General features: G+C 41.3%; 2 protein-coding genes across 2 annotated transcripts; one reads left to right on the forward strand and one right to left on the reverse strand.

Annotated features, from left to right (window-relative positions):
- Positions 1-1,632: 1,632 nt before the first annotated feature.
- On the reverse strand, positions 1,633-4,543 carry LOC122037297. Its single transcript, XM_042596747.1, has 2 exons — positions 2,713-4,543; positions 1,633-1,802 (listed from the first exon to the last, which is right to left on the reverse strand). The coding sequence occupies exons 1-2, from the start codon at positions 4,541-4,543 to the stop codon at positions 1,633-1,635; spliced, it is 2,001 nt and encodes a 666-aa protein (XP_042452681.1).
- Positions 4,544-17,222: 12,679 nt separating this feature from the next.
- Positions 17,223-18,930, forward strand: LOC122037300 (ferroptosis suppressor protein 1-like). The gene is made up of 4 exons (XM_042596750.1): positions 17,223-17,536; positions 17,609-17,871; positions 17,953-18,404; positions 18,482-18,930. Exons 1-4 carry the CDS (start codon positions 17,385-17,387, stop codon positions 18,746-18,748), a joined length of 1,134 nt encoding a protein of 377 aa, XP_042452684.1. The 5' UTR covers positions 17,223-17,384; the 3' UTR covers positions 18,749-18,930.
- The last annotated feature ends 1,098 nt before the right edge of the window (positions 18,931-20,028 follow it).

Raw genomic sequence — 20,028 nt, forward strand, 5'->3', positions numbered from 1 at the left:
TCAAGCCAATTTAATATAATGAATCTAATTCATTTAATTAAATTGATTCAATGAGTCATAATCTAAATTAGACTCATTGAACACATGAATTAACTTGAGTCCAACTCAATTAGCCCAATTAAGATTACTCTTAATCCAATTTGATTCATCAAATGAATCTAATCCTCTTGATTCATCATATGAACCAAATCTCCATCTAATTGTCCTTAGTGTGTGACCCTATAGGTTCTTGTAATGTTGGCAATGCCCCTAAACCCATTTAGGAGCATAAGTAATGAGCGATATCTAGCAATACATCATTACTACCCAAGTTACAAGAATATTGAGATCCAACATCACCTTGTGACAACTAATTGTGACTCCTCACAATATATGACAAGTGTCCTTCTATCCTAGACATCTAGATTGATCAATGTGAGGCATAGACCGTGTCATCCTCTGACCAATCTAAATCTTGAACTCCAAGTAGACTCACTCAATCAAATGAGCTCAATATCTCATATTGACTCATTTGGGCATGACATGCACTTCGTGGTCTCACTCTATTAGGAATATCGATGTCGCTCCTATCATATAGGAGGGATAGATCCCATCTACATCACTCATCCCTCTGCATAATTCATTACATACCCGGTAATCGCCTTTATAGTCCACCCAGTTACGGGTGACGTTTGACGAAACCAAAGTACATAACTCCTTATGTAGGGATCCATGGTGACTTCAGGTCTAAGGACTAGTAGTCATACTAATAGCCACATGAGAAAGTATATGACACTCATATAACGATCCATGATACTTTCTCATGGCGGGTCATTCAGTATACATTCTCCAATGCATACCCATGTGTCAACTTGATATCTCTATATCTATGACTTGTGAGATCAAGTCATCGAGTTGACCTACATGCTAGTCTTATTGCATTAACATTGTCCCTGAATGTTAATACTCGACTAGGAATGATTAAGAGTAGTGTTCCCTATATCATCTCACTATCGGTTCAACTAACCGATTGATATAGGTAAAAACCTTCTACTCAAGGACGCTATTATACTTAGTTTATTTGGCACCAATACAAGTAAGTATAATAACCAAAACAAATGCCTTTATTTATATACGAATATGATACAACAAGTCCATAATACAATCATCAAATGATTGGCTCTAGGGCTCTAACTAACATAAATCGTCCTTTCTAAGTTATCTTTGCTAATTTTCTCGGGAATATGCGTGTAAGGTCTCGGGAGCGTGGTTAAGGAATTATCCGTGGAATTTTCTTTTATCACCACTTGAGTAAATAGAAAGGGATATAATTACATAATTTTATACGATTCTAGGATGTTCTTATCTGTAAATTGAAAGGAATGGATGTGACATGATCTAAGGGAATGGTGGAACGAGATTTGAAGATCGTAGCGGCATGATACCCAATTAAGTTTGAGACAATTAATCTTAATTACCTTAAAGCTAAACCAAGTTAACCTAGGTATATAAACACCCCATTCTACTGTTCCTTCTCTTCGTCACTCACCCTTTTCCCCCGAAAATCGCCGCTCCCTCTCACTAGCTTATCCCGCGGTCGTCGATCCAGCCGCGGCGGGCCACAGACCTCGGTCGGATGTCACTCCACACAGATCAGCTCCCTGAGAGCACCGCGATCGGGCAAAGATCGGGCGATTTCCTTGCGACGGCGGCACGGATCTGGTGAGCTCGGGCATCCGACAGGGGAACAAGAAGGAAGAAGGCAAGTAGATCTAACTGTGGTAGCATGATAATCCCTAAGGTATTGATAGGAACCCGGGGGCCTATCACGTGAAAAAATCGAAAGAAAAAGGGAAAAGGGGATAGGGTGATCGCTTCGAGGGGATCAGCCTCCAATAATCAAACGAAATTGATTAATTAAAAGAGAAATTGCTTGTCTTCCATAATTACATAACGTCTCTTTAAATAGAGACCTAAACTACCTTTTCAAAAGAAAAGGTATAAAAGGAAAATAAAATAAAAATACATTTTCAAAAGAAAATGTCTTATTAAAACTTATATAGAAGAAAAAAGAAAAAGTCTAAAACTTATTTTAAAAACGAAATAAAGTTAAAGGATTTATTTGAATAGATCCATTAAAGGATTTTATCATTCCACCGCCCTTCAAAACAATCTTGTCATCAAGGTTGTTTAGCAATAAACTCTGGAACATTTTCTTGAATGGTATCATATAATTCATAAGTACTGCTCCGATTCTAACTTCGGATGCATCAGGTTCAATAACAAATTGCTTATTAGGTAGTGCAAGAACTAGTGTTGTCATCATAGCCTCCTTTAAATTCTGGAATATCTTTTTTGCTTCAAGACACCATCTAAATGCATCTGTGAGATCCAGAACATCACGTAATACCTTGATACTCTTTGAAACTAGCACCTTTGAGGGATCAGTAGCTACTCTGTTTTGGCTTACAATATGACCAAGGTATTCCACATTAGTTGTCCCAAAGCTGCATTTAACTCTTTTCACATAAAGAGAATGCTCACACAAAAGAGTGAGTACTTTATAAAGGTGATGCAAATGATCTTCGAATGATGAACTATAAACAAGGTTGTCATCAAAGAAATTCAAAACAAATTGACGGAGGTAAAACCTGAAGATATCATTCAGCAAACTTTGGAATGTAGAAGGTGCATTAATTAAACCGAAAGGCATGACTAAAAATTCATAATGACCATCATGAGTCTGAAAGGTTGTTTTTGGAATGTTTGGCTTATGGATTCTTATCTGATGGAAGCCTGAGCGAAGATTCAACTTTGAGAATAATGAGGAACCTCCAAATTCATCAAGTAGTTCATCAATGATGGGGATGGGGTACTTGTCTTTCATTATAATTTTATTGAGTGTCGGGTAATCTATACATATTCGCCAATTTTTGTCTTTCTTTTGTACAAGCAGTACTAGAGAAGAATATGGAATTATACTTGGGCGAACGATACCAACCTGAAGCATCTCTTGTACAATCTTCTCAATTTCCTCCTGTATGTAAGGGTAGTGATAAGGCCTAACATTTATTTTAGGATCTTTTTTGATAGAGAGTTGCATGAGAAAAATAGAGCAATCTTTCTTTAATAACTGCTCTGCCTGATAACTACTGATTGCTGTGATAGTATCTTGTTTCTTGCCTCTAATGCAAACTTCTTTTCCTTGATCTTGGAAGCGCATTGTTAGTTGAGAGAAATTCCATATTATATCTCCTAATGTTCTCAACCATTGTGCTCTAAGTACAACATCACATCCATCTAGGGGAAGAAGAAAGAGATCTGTTATTAATTCATAATTGGGTAAGAGAATTTTAATACTATTGCACTTTTCTGGACTTGTAAGTGATCTTCCATCCGCCACCTTAACATCAAATGTAGATGCTTGCTCTATTTTTTGTTTAAGCCTGCTTGCCAAGGTTGAGTCTAGAAAATTGTTGGTGCTTCCTGAATCTATAAGTATCATTACTGGTTGTTTTTTAATGAATCCTTTTACCTTCATCGTTTTTGGAGTTTGTAGTCCATCTAAGGCATGAACTGATATTTCCATAGAATCATACTGTACTTCGTTGATATTATCTTGTGTTTCACCTTCATCGAAATCATCTTCTTCCTCAGAGTTCTCTATTGGTTCAATTATCAGTATCCTTTTTTGCTTGCATTGATGACCACGGTGCCACTTTTCATTGCAATGCCAGCATAATCCCTTTGCCATCCTTTCCTTGATCTCTTCTTTTGTCAATCTACGAGGTGTTGAATAATGTGATGGGTTTTCACGAATTACTTTGTTATTTCTTCTTCCTTCTTCATTGATCTTCTCTTCTTGTAGTCGTGCAAAGGATAAGGCAGCCTTCATTGTGCGGGGTTGATTCATTTTTACTTCTTGTCGTATATCAAGGCGAAGTCCTTCAATAAAAGTGCCCAATAGTTGCTTTTCTAACCAATCACGAGTTCGATTAGAGAGTCTCTCGAATTGTCCTTGGTACTCTAGTACGGTTGAAGTCTGTCGAATTTTGGCCAATTCTCCATCAACATTCTCATAACCGGAGGGACCAAATCGATTGATGAGTTCTTCTTTGAATTCCTCCCATTTTGGAGGTCCATGGCATGCTTCAAGCCAGTCATACCATTGGATGACATCGCCTTCGAGGTTTATAGATGCTTGTTCTACCTTTGCATTGTCCGATGTGCCGTGGAAGCGAAAATATTTTTTAGCCCTTAAAATCCATCCAATCGGATCGTTGTTCTCCCAGCAAGGAAATTCCACCTTCATACGTGGATAGTTGTGCTCTCGATCTTCATTTGAGTTTGCACCTTGGTCATATTGTTGTTGTCGAGACTGCTGATTTTTTCCCCTTTTGATTAGTATGCTTGAGCTGGAATCTACTTCTAAACGATCCTTCAATTCTTGCACTATTATGACCAACGATGCCATAATTTTTTCGAGTTTATCCATCCTTGTTTCGTGCTTAGCTTCAAATTCCAAAGCCCATTTGGCGTCAGGATGAGATCCTCCGGTCGTCATGTCAGAATGAATTTTCTTCTCTCGAAGTCGGGTTAAGTCCATGCGCTTGTTGAAGTTGCTGCAAGATACTATAGGGCGAAGATGAAGTGAACTGCTCTGATACCAAGTTGATAGGAATCCGGGGGCCTATCACGTGAAAAAATCGAAAGAAAAAGGGAAAAGGGGATAGGGTGATCGCTTCGAGGGGATCGGCCTCCAATAATCAAACGAAATTGATTAATTAAAAGGGAAATTGCTTGTCTTCCATAATTACATAGCGTCTCTTTAAATAGAGACCTAAACTACCTTTTCAAAAGAAAAGGTATAAAAGGAAAATAAAATAAAAATACATTTTTAAAAGAAAATGTCTTATTAAAACTTATATAGAAGAAAAAAGAAAAAGTCTAAAACTTATTTTAAAAAGGAAATAAAGTTAAAGGATTTATTTGAATAGATCCATTAAAGGATCTTATCAGGTATAGGAGACGGGTTTTCAGTGGCTTGAAAGAACCGCGATACAGATTATCTGGTGATGTTTCGTTGGATTTAACTGAGGATTTGCGAGTCCCGATGTCACGCCCCAGAGGAGTCCCTGCTCGAAGAAATTTCGGCAGCATCTCCCCTGTACAGCGGACAATCTGAAACTTTTCTACATCTCATATACCTCAGCCACAGGCGGTTGGAATAATAACAATCAATAAAAACACATTCCACACAACCATCCACGCAGTTATATATAATCAAACAAAGTAGTAATACTCTGACTCGAAAACCACCCTACTCAACTACACTCGTAAAGCTCAAAACCGACGAACTCACCTCTTCTGCCGTCCAGGCAGGCATGTAGTAGAGTAAATCCAAATCATACCAAAAGTCCATCCAACGGAAAGATTTCCATACAATATCCATATGTAAAGTCCAAAACAAAACTAAAACAAAGTCTGATAGCGGAAAGCTAAAATAAAACAACAACTCAAAAACCAGCAGAGGAGTAGCACTACGTGCTGTGGGGACCAGCGACTGGAACTCCCTCCTGACAGCATCAACCTGAAAATAACAACAATGGAGGCGGGGTGAGTCCAACACTCAGCAGGTACAATTGATATGCAAAGTAAAGAAACAACACCTAGCACTAATCATGCGTACAGTCTCCTGATAAGAAAGATAAAAATGCATCTGAAGTAAACAGGAGAATGCTGTACTAACCAGGTCCTGAGTATAAGGTCAAACAGTCCGAGTGGTATAGGAATCCTGTATGCATGTCAAACATAGGTATCCAAACAATATGCAGCATATAAATGCAGCAACCACAAACACAAGCAATAAATGCATCATGCATATGATGCCAATGATGCGTCCTGGTCACCCCTGACGCCAGTCGATCATCTCACACAATAGTGAGGCCGAGTGGGTAGGGCTGTGACAACCGTGCACTCTGTCGTCACTACTCCTGATGAGTGACCGAGTGGACGGGATGCTGTCGGAGTACACCTATCCTCCTACCCCAAATCATAGATGGGGGAGCGCAATGCTCTCAACTCCCGGTACACGATGACGGGGAGGAATCCCTGCCGGATAACTCGTTGTGTCACACTACCCATGAGCGGACCAACGATGCCTAACAGAGTCCCTGCTGCAACACACTCTGCCTGAATCGACCACTAACCCATGAGTGGTGGTGTGTGCAGATCCATGTAACTGGCGATGTGCTCAACAATAATGGAGCGGACTATCGCACAGCATGCAATCATGCAAATGATGCATGGCAATAACCATATAAACATCCTGACCTAATCCATATATATAGAAAAGTGCACCCTAGGTCAACGAATCATATCGAATCAAAGGTACACAGAAGGTATAAAAACCTAGGTCCTGAACATGGTGAAGCATGGTATATCACTACCCGTATAAGCATGTATAGACAGGTAAAGTATACATGGGATGCAAAACAAATCAATCAATCAAACATATATCAAGATTTGGGTAGTGATTAACCGAAACAGATAAGAAACACAATTGATGCAATATGTTAATTTCATTATTAAGCATATCAAAGACAAAAAGTCAAAAGTACCCGCCTCCGATAAAATGGTCCAAATCTGACTCCGAGATACTCGTCTCGCGTCAAAGTCCTGTAATATTTATAGTTTCCAAGTTTAGCTAATTTCATATAGATAAAATAGCTAAATCAAATCCACGAGAAGCTAACATAAATCCAACAATTAACTAGGGTTAATTTACCTTAACCCTAATCATACCATCAGACCAATTCCACACCTAATCCATTTTCACATGATTACACCTCTACATAATCAATTACCTAATTCAAATGCATAAGAAATTATATATGTACCAATTCCTACCTAAATTAACATGTATCATAATCATGTTCCTTACCTAGATTCACATGATCATCTAACCAAATCTTCCAATTCAGAACATGATCTACAACAAGTATTCAAATACATCTAATCATTACCTCACAACTCTAAGTGATAACAAGCAATGGAGATCGACTTGTCAGAGCAAACAATAAATTGCTAACTTGTAGCCGTGCTTGTTGATCCACACCAGGTCTGTTGCTGCCAGCTTAAATTTATTGCTGCTGGAACTCTAATTGTTGCTGTCGGAACACTGCACAGCAGAGCCCTTCCTCACTGTTTCCCCCTGCCTCTCCAATTTCTGGTGACGAGATCATAAACAAGGAAGAAAATCAGTACCCAAGAAATAAGAAGTCACCACCGTAGATCAAATCCACAACACAACTTGGTATAGCCCTTACCTTCAAGGTTCGGCTAGGGCAGAGGCGACGGGGTGGAGAAGGTCGGCGGCACTAGGGCTGAAGGGAGAGCGTCGGCGGTGGCAAATCGCCGTCACTGAGGCACGGGTCTCGGACAGCACTAGCAAAGATCGCCGCAAAGTGCTCACTGGCGTCGGCAAGGTAGGCTAGGGCACAAGCACAGAGTAGGGAACTGGCGATGGAGTGAGCGTCGCCGACGCTTGGGGAAAAGGAGGAGCGACACTCGGCGGTTAGGGCAAGGGGAGAGGGCGTCGGACGGTTTGGCGTGAGGAGTAGAAGGGAAATCACGCGAGGGGCTCGGGAACGCGGGGGAAGAAAGCACAGTGACGAGAGGAAATAAATAAGAAAAGAAAGAATAAAAATAAAACTTTTCCTCTTTAAAGCGGGGTAGCCTAAACAGGCTTTTCCGGACTCTGTTTTTATCCCCGTCAACTCATCCGTACGAGCTCCGAAAAATTTCCGAAAAATTTCTAAAAATTCTGAAAAATTCCCTTATTAATATTTGCCTATTTTCCGGTATTTTACACCCGATTGGTTTGGTTTGAGATTTTGTATTAGCTCTTTCTTGTTTTGTATGGCTGCTAGATTTTTCTCCGGAGTAACCTGTTTTGTTGATGTTTGATTCGCTGAGGAAACGTTTTCTGTTCAGGTTTATGCGGGTTGTGTTTGGCTGTGAATGGGATTGAACTTTGGTTTTCTCCAGATTTGTTGATGATGTGAGCTCTTACCTGTTTGATCAAATGCCGGATCAAGATGTCCCTTGTGAAAAGATTTATATTTCTGGGTTTTCTGGGGAGCTCTGGGTTGGCTGTTGGTTTGACTGTGGTGGACGGATTCACATCTTGGTTGACGATTTGGTATGGAGTTTGGTTTGAGGTTCGTGGATGAAAGGGCTATTGGGATTTCTGTGTTTTATGGTGTGATTCGATTGAATTTAATTTCTTTGCTCATTTTGTGCGACTCAGTTGAATTCATTCGTATCTATATTGACTAGTGGTTTCTTACTGATTTTGTGGTGTGATGTGTGTATCCGGAAAAGGTGAGTGTGGTTTTGTTTCGGTTGATTCTCGTGGACGGATTTCAGCGATCTTATTCCTTGCATCATTGCTGGAAGTTTTCTACCCATTGCTATTATGGATCCGTTTATAGTAAACCTGTGTTTTGTTTTTGTCAATTGGTGAATAGGATTCTCATTGGAAGATAATTTATTGTTGGGGAAAAATCCTTTGTGTTGGGCATGGGTTGATGATTGAGTTATAACATGGAAATGATGAATTCTGCTTGCGTGTGTTGATGGAGATTTTCGTTGGTCTCATGTAGAATTGACTCTGCTATATGTATTAGTTTTTTTTTCCTTGATACATCCGATAAGTAGTGGGAGCTTTATTTGCAAAATTTACTATCATATGCCTTGTTTTACAACTGTTTAACTTATATATTGCATGCTTCATTTGATAATAACAGCTATGTTGTTGTATATGAAATTTTGTACCTTGTAAATAATTCTTATGTTACATTAGCAAGGAATCGGATGGATAAATTGAAAGAGGATGATTACTGGATAGAATGAAATGAAATGAGGCTATGGTTCTGTTTTGGGTAGGTTAAGTCTTATATAGCTGGTTGGTTGAATATGAACATATGTGATAGCAGTACGGGATGGATGACCCGGGATGAGCTCCGGGGAGGGCCCATCCAAACTTGACTGATACTGAAATTTATGTTAGCTTCGACTATATGACTGCATGTTCTCTAGGAGGTACCTCTAGGTTCATGGGACTGTTGACTGACTCTAAATGTGGTTACCGAATATGTGACATATTCACCTTTAATTAGCTATGTAGGAATTTTACATACCATATTTTCTTACTCTGTTATAAAGCATTTAGATATGTTCTTATCGTTAAGTCCCTATCTCCACTAATTTTTATGGATGTCATGTTTCATCATATGAGATTATACTTGCTGGGCTGTAGACTCATGATGCCTACATTACAGGTGAGGATGCGTCTCCGGACATGATGGAGGGTATACGGACGGAATAGACGAGGAGGAGGGATGGACGCATGGTGTTGTCCGGTTATTAGGAGTGCTGAGCTTATGTTCTTTATGGGAAGGGTTTTTGCTTTGGTGATGTCTAAGGGTTCTTGAGCGGGTTTGTTTCTTTGTAATAAATTGTGAGAGATGTTGGCTTTTACTTTCGATAAAATGGATTGTTTGACTTGGTATCATGCTCTAAGTATATGCTTAGTTTAGTGTGCGTATAGCGGGTTGGTGTCATATATATATAAAAAACTGGGTCGGTTACAAGATGTTTCAATGCGGCTATGGAACATGATACTGTGAAAGACAAGGAAATACAGACCCACAACCTTGGAGGCAGATAATGCAAGAAATATTATTTAATAGAAGTTGAAGGACAGACCCTCAACCTTGGAGACAGATGATGCAAGGAATATTATGTAATAAAAGTGGAAGAACACTTTTTAGTTCACATTATCATTACAAGATCCAGATCTAGAGGCCTAATCCCTCCTTGCCAGATGAGCCTGAGCTTGAGCTAGTTCTTCTTTGATAAGTTTGATGGTGCTCTGCAGTTGGCCAATGGTTTCATCCTTTATCCGGCTTTCCTCTTTCACGAGGGCCACAATGTCCTCGTGTTTCATCTTCAGGTAAATAATATAATGGACCTGGCTCTGGAAGTCCGCATGAGCCTTAAGCTTGAGACTTATATCGGTCCGAGTTCTGGATTTGGCCGTCAGCCAGAGCTCTTCCATTTCCCTACGGAGAGAGGTTTGAAGGTCCCTGCTTATTGTCATCTCAAGCAAGGCTTCTTCTTTAAGAGCGAGCTGGTGACGTAGAGAAGATAGCTCGTCTGGTTCCATGAGTGAGAGGGGGTAACTTGAAGAAAGGAAGGTGGAAGGATACGCGATCCTTTTATAAGGAAGGAGAAGATGAAGGGATTACCTCGGAACCTGAGACGACGTTTGGGGAACAGTGTGGCGTTTATGGGAAAGTGACATGATCAGAAGTCGAAGAATCAACACACGTGCAATAAAATCCTGCTTATCTTTTATGGACGATGATAAATTCTAAGTGGGATACTGGAAAAAGGGGTCAGAGGATATCTCTTGAGACATAGGCCAGGACAGGTAAGAGCGAAGCTGGGGTCTAGTCAGTCGGACTAGAGCCTCCTTCGAGTAGACTTGAGGGGGAGGCTTGTAATACTGTGCATGATGGTGGGGTCAGACAGCGGACGTGGTCGAAAGTCAAGCCCTCGGGGCGGTCAGAAGTCAATCCCACGAGGCAGTCAAAAGTCAAGCTTGCGTGACGGTCAGAAGTCGAGTCTACATGGTGGTCAGGAGTCCGGCCTACATGGAGGTCAAAAGTTCAGCCTATGTGGCGTTCAAAGAGCCAGATCATAGGATGGTCTTGGTCGGGCCCAGTTCAGGGCACATAGACTAAGGCGTACAAGTCGGAATATGCAAACCAAGGATTACAGGTCAGGACTTGCGGACTTGCGGTACCGAGCACATGGACCAATGCGTACAGGTCGGAATATGCATAGTAAGGATTACAGGTCAAGACTTGCGGACTTGCGATACCGAGCACATGGACCAAGGCGTACAGGTCGGAATATGCAAACCAAGGATTACAGGTCAGGACTTGTGGATTTGTGATACTGAGCACATGGACCAACGCATATAGGTCAGAATATGCAAGCCAAGGATTACAGAGCAGGACTTATAGCTGTTGGAACCCCAAGGTTGTTTTGGTGTGATCAACAAGTTAAGTTAGGTCCTGCGTTGTTTCTAACCTTGTGTCTAAGTGTGCAGGAGCTTAGGAACACAGGTAGTCAAGCGGAAGACGCAGCTAGCGAGAAGGACGGCAGTCCGAGGGACGAGGTGCTGCGGAAGAGTACACCGGCGGACGAGAAGGAAGCGCGCTGTGGTTCCGAGGGACGAAAGCCGAAGCGGAAGATTGCTCGGGGAGCAAGAGACGTAGTTAGCGAGAAGGTCGATGACCGAGGGACGAAGACTGCGGATGAGTACGCTGGCGGACGAGAAAGAAACACGCGGCAATTCCGAGGGACGAGAAGCCGGAGGGAAGCCCGCTTGAGAAGACCGGAAGTTGGGTTCGGGTGAGCCCATTTCCGGATGGCAGAGATCACCCAAGTATGCGGATCCGGAGCGGAAGACCCGGACCGAGGCGGGACTAAAATGGAGCAGAGGTCCCGGACGCAAAAGTCAACCAGAGTTGACTTTTTGCTCTGGGGCGCCCTGAACTGTCCGGGGCGCCCGGAGCAGCCCGGGGCGCCCGGAACGTGAAGTTTGACCAGAACGCGTCTTTCGCGTTCTGGACGTTGGGGGATAAAGTTTTATCCCCCCCCAGGGCGCCCGGAACCCTTCCAGGCGCCCCGACCAAGACTATAAATATAGCCTTGGTCCAGAAGCTGTCAATGAACTGAGAACTCAAACATTCTTTCTACACTTGTACGCTTTTCTGTTTTAAGCTTCTGTTGTGCGCTTCATTGCTGTAAAAGGCTTCTCCGCCTGAAGGAGATACTAGTGCTACGCTTTCTTGGATTAACAACCTTTCCGGTTGTAACCAAGTAAATCTCGGGCTATTCAACCCCCCCTTCTAGCCGGCCCAACGGTCCTACAATAGCCTTGCGGCATAAAACACAAGGACCAAAGCGTGCAGGTCGAGATATGCAAACCAAGGATTACAAGTCGAGAGTCATAGGTCGGGATATACGACTTAGAACGTACAGATGCTGGATATACGAATTGGGATGTACAGGTCGGGATAAGCGAAATCAGACTGAGGCGTACAAGTCGGGACAGACGGATCGGAATAAGGCGTACAAGTCGGGAAACACAGACCAAGGCGTACAGGTCGAGATAAGCGGAATCAGACTAAGGTGTACAGGTAAGGATAAGTGGAATCAGACTGAGGCGTACAGGTCATGAAACACAGACCAAGGCGTACAGGTCAAGATAAGTGGAATCAAACTAAGGTGTACAGGTCGGGATAAGCAGAATCAGACTGAGACGTACAGGTCAGGACAGACGGAATCGGAATGAGGCGTACAGGTCAGGAAACACAGACCAAGGCGTACAGGTCGGGATAAGCGGAATCAGACTAAGGTGTACAGGTCGGGATAAGCGGAATCAGACTAAGGCGTACAGGTCGGGACAGACGGAATCGGAATGAGGCGTACAAGTCGGGAACCACAGACCAAGGCGTACAGGTCGAGATTCAGGATAAGCAGAACTGGACTAAGGCATACAGGTCACGATACAAGGTAAGGCAGGTCAGGAGTTCACAAGACAAGACACGCAAGACAGGGCTGGATGTGCAAATCTGGATTTACGAAATAGCAAATACAAGGTTAGCCACAGGTTGGTACCCACAGGTCGGGGTCGGCAAGTACGAAGACCCAGCCTAGGGATAATGGACTTAAGAGGCCACGCACTACATGATAATCAAACAAGGGAATCGTATGTAACACCCACGAAATTATAAGATATGGGTATTATTTTTCGTTAGAGCATAAAAGTAAGAGGAATCAAAAGAAATAATAGAAATAAAAAGAAAGAGAGGTGAATGTTTGAACCTTGAACCTCCCACAAATAATAGAGTTAAATTGGTGTATAATAACCACTAGAATAATGAATAATAGATGGATAGAAAGGAATGGAAATTGTAATTAAAGGTGAGAAGAAAGAACTAAGTAAAAGAGCAAGAGAAAATCAAGTTGCTTTACCTTCTCTTCCTCTTGGTTAAGAGAGAGATCAAGAAAAAGGCAAATTGCCTTCCTACCCTCTTTTCCTTCTAATTTTCGTGGGAATTAAAGAGGGAAGAGATAGAGGAGTTAAGGGGGAATGAATAAGGACATGATTCATTCCCATGATGAATAAATAGGATTTAGAGGAGAAAAGAGAAAGAGAATTGCTAATTCTTCTTCTTCCTCCTCCTTTTTCCTTCTCCACCAAAACTTAGAGCTCCTCTCCGTCATTCTCAAAAGTCAAGTTAAGGTTTCCTCCCTAAGAAAACAAATTTCCAAGAAGGAGTCTCAAGGATTATCTCTTACAAGAAGAAGAAAACAAAAAGGGAAAACTAGGAAGAAAAGTTTCTTCTTCCTCCTCACAAGGGTATCATTTTCTTAAGGAACAACAAGCGAAAATATGTAAGTTTCCCCTCACCTGTGGTACAATAGTTCATATGTTCTTCCATGAGGTTAGATTGCTTAAAAACCTAGGAGTTCTTCATGAAACTTTCGGCCAAGACAAAAAAAAAAAAAAAAAAAGACCTAGGAAATTTTAAGACCCAACTAGGATATGCTCAATATGTTTCTTGTAACATGTATCTTATGGTAGGGGGTTAATCTATTGTTTCTATGCTGGAATGTTTAGTTAGAACTTAGATTCATGATCCTAGACTCTCGGCCAAGCATGAATAAAAGAACTAGGTAAGCTTAAGACTCAAACTAAACATGCTCCCTTTGTTTTTATGATATGTACCCTATGATAAGAGAGTTGTTAACATTTCTCATACTTGTATGTTGCTTGGAATTAGGATGTCTCCCTTTCAACTTTCGGCCATGATAAGATTAAGAGCCTAGGAGAACTTTAAACCTAATCTAAGCATGCCATGATGTTTCTTAAGATAAGATATGAAGTTAACATGATATGCTCATGCTTGTATGTTGATTTGAACTTTATTTCATGCTCATAAACATTCGGCCATGGTAGGATTAAGGGCCTAGGAAAACTTTAAACCTAAACCAAGCATGCCATAATTTTCCTTAAGACAAGATATGAAGTTAACATGACATGCTCATGCTTGTAGGTTGGTTAGAATTTTATTTCATGCTCCATGAACTTTCGGCCACAACAAGTTTATATGCCTAGGAAACCTAGAACTCAAACTAAACATGCTCATGATATTCTTTGTAATAAATACTATGAAAATGGTTTAGGGTTTGCCATGCTTTTATACCACATGAAACCTAGTTACATGATTAACAAGTTTCGGCCATGGTAAGTTTATAAGCCTAGGAAACTTAGAACCTAAACTAAACATGCTCATGATGTTCCTTATGATATATGATATGATATTGGTTTAGAGTTCACATGCTTGTATGTTGATTTTAACCAAATGTGATGCTTGATAGGATTCGGCCATGACAAATTTATAAGCTTAGGAAACCTAGAACCTAAACTAAACATGCTTATGATGTTCCTCATGATATATGATATGATATTGGTTTAGAGTTCACATGCTTGTATGTTGATTTTTAACCAAATGTAAGACTTGATAAGATTCGGCCATGGCAAGTTTATAAGCTTAGGAAACCTAGAACCTAAACTAAACATGCTTATGATGTTCCTCATGATATATGATATGATATTGGTTTAGAGTTCACATGCTTGTATGTTGATTTTTTTTAACCAAATGTAAGGCTTGATAAGATTCGGCCATGGCAAGTTTATAAGCTTAGGAAACCTAGAACCTAAACTAAACATGCTCATGATGTTCCTTATGATATATGATATGATATTGGTTTAAGGTTCACATGCTTATATGTTGATTATTAACCTAAGTTACAACCATATGTTTCGGCCACTATGTGATATTAGGGTTAGAGACCTAATTATGATCTCCATGTGTCTCACATGCCATGCTTCATGATATGATAAGAACTTGCTATGCTTGTATGTTATTTATGTATGCCCATGATCTATGCATGTTGATAACTCTTATGATGTGCTGTGTGCCCAAATTATGCATGCTATTATGATGAGTTGTGTGCCCAAATTATGCATACTATTATGATGTGTTGTGTGCCCAAATTATGCATGTTTTTATGATGTGCCGTGTGCCCAAATTATGCATGCTATTATGATGAGCTATGTGCCCAAATTATGCATGTTTTATGATATGTTAAGAAATATGATATGCATGATATGATAAGAATCATGATATGTAAGACATGCTACTTTACTTTATATGGCTTGTACCAAGGGTGGGCTCCATAAGCGCCCCGGGGTCGATGGACTAAAAAACGGGCCTCGTTAGGGATGGGCTCCTAAGTGCCCCTAGGTCGATGGACTAAGAAACGGGCCTAGTATGTATGCCTTGTAGGGTTCAAGACTTGCTACCTTGGACCTAGATAGGACGCGCGCATTTATGTATGTGGTACAAGTCGGGGCCCTCCTTATATTGAAATTATGTTTAAGTATGTATATAATAAGTTTTCAAAAGACATGTTGTATATATATTTTCATGATACATGTTTTGAAAGTCATCTTACATATACTTTATGATTATGCCATGATATGCCATGATACTTATGATTATGTTATAATATGCTAGGATGCACTTTATGATTACGTCATGATATGCCATGATACCTTACGATTATGTTACGATATGCCATGATGTACTTTATGACATGATACAAGTTGAGATTTTTTTTAATATGACATGATATGATAGGACGTTCTGTATTGTATGTTTATGAAAGTTACGATATGATGTTTCTATATATGATATGATGAGTTTGACTCCATGCTTTATGCCTTGTGATTATACTATGCTATATGTTTTTTTTTTGTGAGTAGGAAAGGGTCTTACTGAGTCTTGTGTGCTCATAGCTTACTTTCCTTGTACCACAGATAAAGGCAAGGAATGGATGAACTAAGGGAGCAGCAGGAGGGGTAAGAAGGATGTGTGTGGTAGTGGCTCGGCTAAGAGAGAAAGACCTGCTTTTATTCAATAAAAATTATGCTTAGTTTATGTTATTGTTTCATGACTCCATGACATTTAATCATGCTTTCTGGTATTATGACTTAAAATCATGTAAAGTATGCTATGTGACCTTTTCTATAAACAAGACTTCCGCTGTTTTAAGTAGAAAAGATTATTAAGATGCAAGTAAGTATGTAATAAGTAAGTAAAGTAACCCCCGTCCCTTAAGCAGGAGGGGCGGGGCGTTACATCGTAACCACCCCACAGAGAATAATCACAGCGTGTCAGGGAATATGCTACCGGTCTAGGGCTCGTTGCCCCCCTCCCCCCGATTCCTCCTTCGACCTACGACCTATAAGAGGATTCCCCGTGTCAATCACCGCCAGACAAAGCCTGACACCCGACATTCCCTAACACTCGTCGGACTCTAGCAACGCCCACGGTAGTATAAAAATGGTGGCTTCGTCCTTACGCAGGTACACTCACTCATCTTTTCATTCTCGTCTTTTACTTTTCGTCTTTTCATTGTGTTTTTGGGGAAAAAGTACCTGACGTGAGCTTCGAAGGGCTTGACCCGGGAACATTTTCCCTGGTTCTTGGTCTCTAACACAGAGGCGGCTTGTCTGAGTGTGCGCAGGGTCTTTCATCATCCGCATCATCACCCCCCGTCATCCGCTCGTGTAAGCCATTTCGGCGGGTGCTAGATCGATCAGGCTTCGCAATGACTTTCTGTCAACCTCGAGGACAGCGCGGCACGCCTCCATCCAACTCAGCTTCTGGACGGGATCAGGATAGAATAAAAAAAATTAAAGATATGATCTTAATTTTATTCTCTACTTATATAAATACATTAAAGAAGTTTAAGAAACTAAGTTGATTTTCAAAAATTTACTAAGTTCATCAGCTAGTTTGCGACCACATGAAATGATGGGCTAGAAAGAAAAAGGAATATTTCAGAAATAGATAATAATAAAATTGCTCAATCGGTTAAGCCCCTCTCCCCCTTCACACCTATATAGAGCATAAAATGCAGAGAATGCCTTCTCAGCGTCACGAATAGACTTTGTGGGAGATGATGGCATTCTCTTACTTTATTTCCTCTACAAATCCAAATACCTTCTTTGACAGGATCAAACCTACCCTTGACAGACCATCAAAAGTCAACTACTACGAAGAGCTGTTCAACTAAATTATCTCTCGATACGAAACGAGAAGGAAACCGGAGAGGAAGAAATGTTCATTGCCGAACCAATTTAGATCTATAAAATTCGCTCTAGTTCCTCGCCCCCCAGGATCGATTCAATGCAAAAGAACTCGCCCAGCATGTGGATAGCTACGCGCGAAATGGAAGCGGGAGGAAGCAATCGGCGCGTGGTGGTTGTCGGTGGTGGTCTCGCCGGCGCGCTGCTCGCCAAACGCTTGCAGTTCGACGCCAACGTCGTCCTCATTGACTCGTAATTACCGGCACAATTCCAAGTCCAGTTTCAATTTTTGTGCTAAATTGTTCCTAAATCAACGAATCGCAGGAAGGAATACTACGAGATCCGAAGGGCGAGTAGCCGATGCATGGTGGAGCCATCCTTCGCCGATCGGACACTGATTCCCCACACCGACTACCTCGCAAATTGTAGAGTCACATCCTCGCCGGCCATCGACGTCACCGACACCGAGGTGTTGACGGCGGAGGGCCGCTCGTTCGTATACGACTACCTCGTCATTGCCACCGGCCATGCCGTCGAGCACTGCGCCACTAAGACCAGGAAACAGAGACTCGAGCAATTCCACCAAGGCAGCAATTTCATCGCCACTAGCCGTTCGCCGCCTACTAATCTATCTCTCGATTTTAATGTTCTCATGGTCTCTATTGCAGATAACGAACGAATAAGATCATCAAGCTCGGTGCTCATCATCGGCGGCGGCCGAACAGGAGTGGAGCTGGCGGCGGAGATCGCGGTGGACTTCCCGGGTAAGAAGGTGACCCTGGTCCACGAGAGCTCGAGATTGTTGCAAGTCCTGGGACCAAACGCTTCACAGAAGGTCCTCAAATGGCTCAAGTCGAAGGGAGTGGATGTGGTCTTGGATCAATCAATCGATGTGGAATCGATCGCAGAAGGAGACACGAGTTTCACCACTTCATCCGGAGCAAGAATCACAGCCGCTTGCCACTTCAGGTGCGTGGGGAGGCCTATGGGTTCTTCGTGGCTCAACAAGACCGTGCTCAACGATAAGCTCGATAGATTTGGGAGGCTGGCGGTCGATGCAAATCTGAGAGTTCGGGGCACAAAAAACATCTTCGCAATCGGAGACATCACCGATGCTGCAGTAAGCATTGCGCTCCCTAAACTCTTCGCTGATCTTTTTTCATCCTCAATTGAATTTGTTCGCTTAATTTGAATCAGGGGAGGAGTGGTTCCTTGGCTCATCAGCACGCAGCAGTAGCGGCCAAGAACTTGAAGTTATTGCTGAAAGGAGGGAGAGAAGAGAAGCTGGCCATGTACAAGCCGAGTTATTCATCACCGGCAGTCGTTTCCCTGGGGAGAAGACAGGCAGTGGTTCAACTCTCATTCGCTACGATCAAAGGCCATATTCCAGGCTGGCTGCAATCTAAGGATTCGTATGTTGCTTGGAACAGGAGGCAGATGGGGCTCGAGTCTGAAACCAACTGAACTAGGAACAGGACTGTCATGAACACAGGTGCCCTCACTACAACAGGATCCAATGAATTTTATCTTATTTGCAGTCGTGTGTGTCTTCCATTTAATTTTATTATTGCTATATACTCGCCCTTTAATTTTATCTTGTAAACATATTTAAACAAGATATATGGAATGGAAGGATCCTCTCATCACGAATGCTCCCCTTATTCTCAAAACTCCCCTGTATATTAGTCTCCCTTGATCAATAACCTCTCCCCGAAATTATCCCACTTGCCGATCTCAAAGGACTTGGTGATAGAGGAATGTTCTTAATCACATTATGTGGCTAGTAGGTTAGTGTTGGATCAATCAGTGAAGCTAGAACGGGACTGGCGAATAACTGATCGTTGAATTGGAAAGCCTGAGCCTACAACCAATGTTAATTACAAAATAAAAATAAGAAACTTAAGCATCAAAACTCCCCAATGTCTCTCCACAACCTATGACTCATAATTCATTCCGAAAAACTCTTCTATCTTTTCTACTTCTTGGAACCTGTTTTAGGTGAAAAAACCTCTTACAATTTTTCTTTACAACAAGAACAATAAGACAACAAGATGAGAGTAAACAAATAAGATATAACAAAGTAAAGGAATATAAGTATGAAACTTTTCTCAGAACTACGTCCCTTGTTTTAATTCGCATGCATACATTCACCTTCAAAAGTCTTCTTTTGCTTTCTTACTTATCATGTCTTCATGTTCTGCCGTCTACCTATTGTTCTAAGCCAGCTCAATTGACTAGTTATTACCCAATTGACCATTTTTGCAATCAGTACTTCAGTCTTCTATCTACCAAACGAGTCGATCAATCAACGGCACTTGCTTCTAGTCGGCAACTACTAATCGACTGATATGCAATATAGTTCATCGACAATCTAATGACACTTGCCATCTTTTGTCATATCAATAGTTTTCTTCTAGCTTTCCTATGGGATCATCAATCAATTGCTAGTCGACTCAATTGTAAACAAAAATAAAATGATTCACTAACAAACTAACATGAGTAAACTGCCTAGTGGACTTACTAACTATTCAATTGAATCCAAATGGATTATCATATGATCAACTCTAAGGCTGAGTCATTGCTTAAGTCGAGGTCTAACCAAATTCAAAATAAAGGTTACTAATAGACTCTCATCTCACTTAATTTATCTTTCAAGAGGACAGCTTCCACTACAACAAATATGAATTTTTGCAGGGCGTAAATATGCTATCTGCACCGCGTATTGTATACTACACAACTGCAAG

The sequence above is a fragment of the Zingiber officinale genome, unplaced genomic scaffold, assembly GCF_018446385.1.
Source record: "Zingiber officinale cultivar Zhangliang unplaced genomic scaffold, Zo_v1.1 ctg251, whole genome shotgun sequence".
Taxonomy (NCBI): domain Eukaryota; kingdom Viridiplantae; phylum Streptophyta; class Magnoliopsida; order Zingiberales; family Zingiberaceae; genus Zingiber; species Zingiber officinale.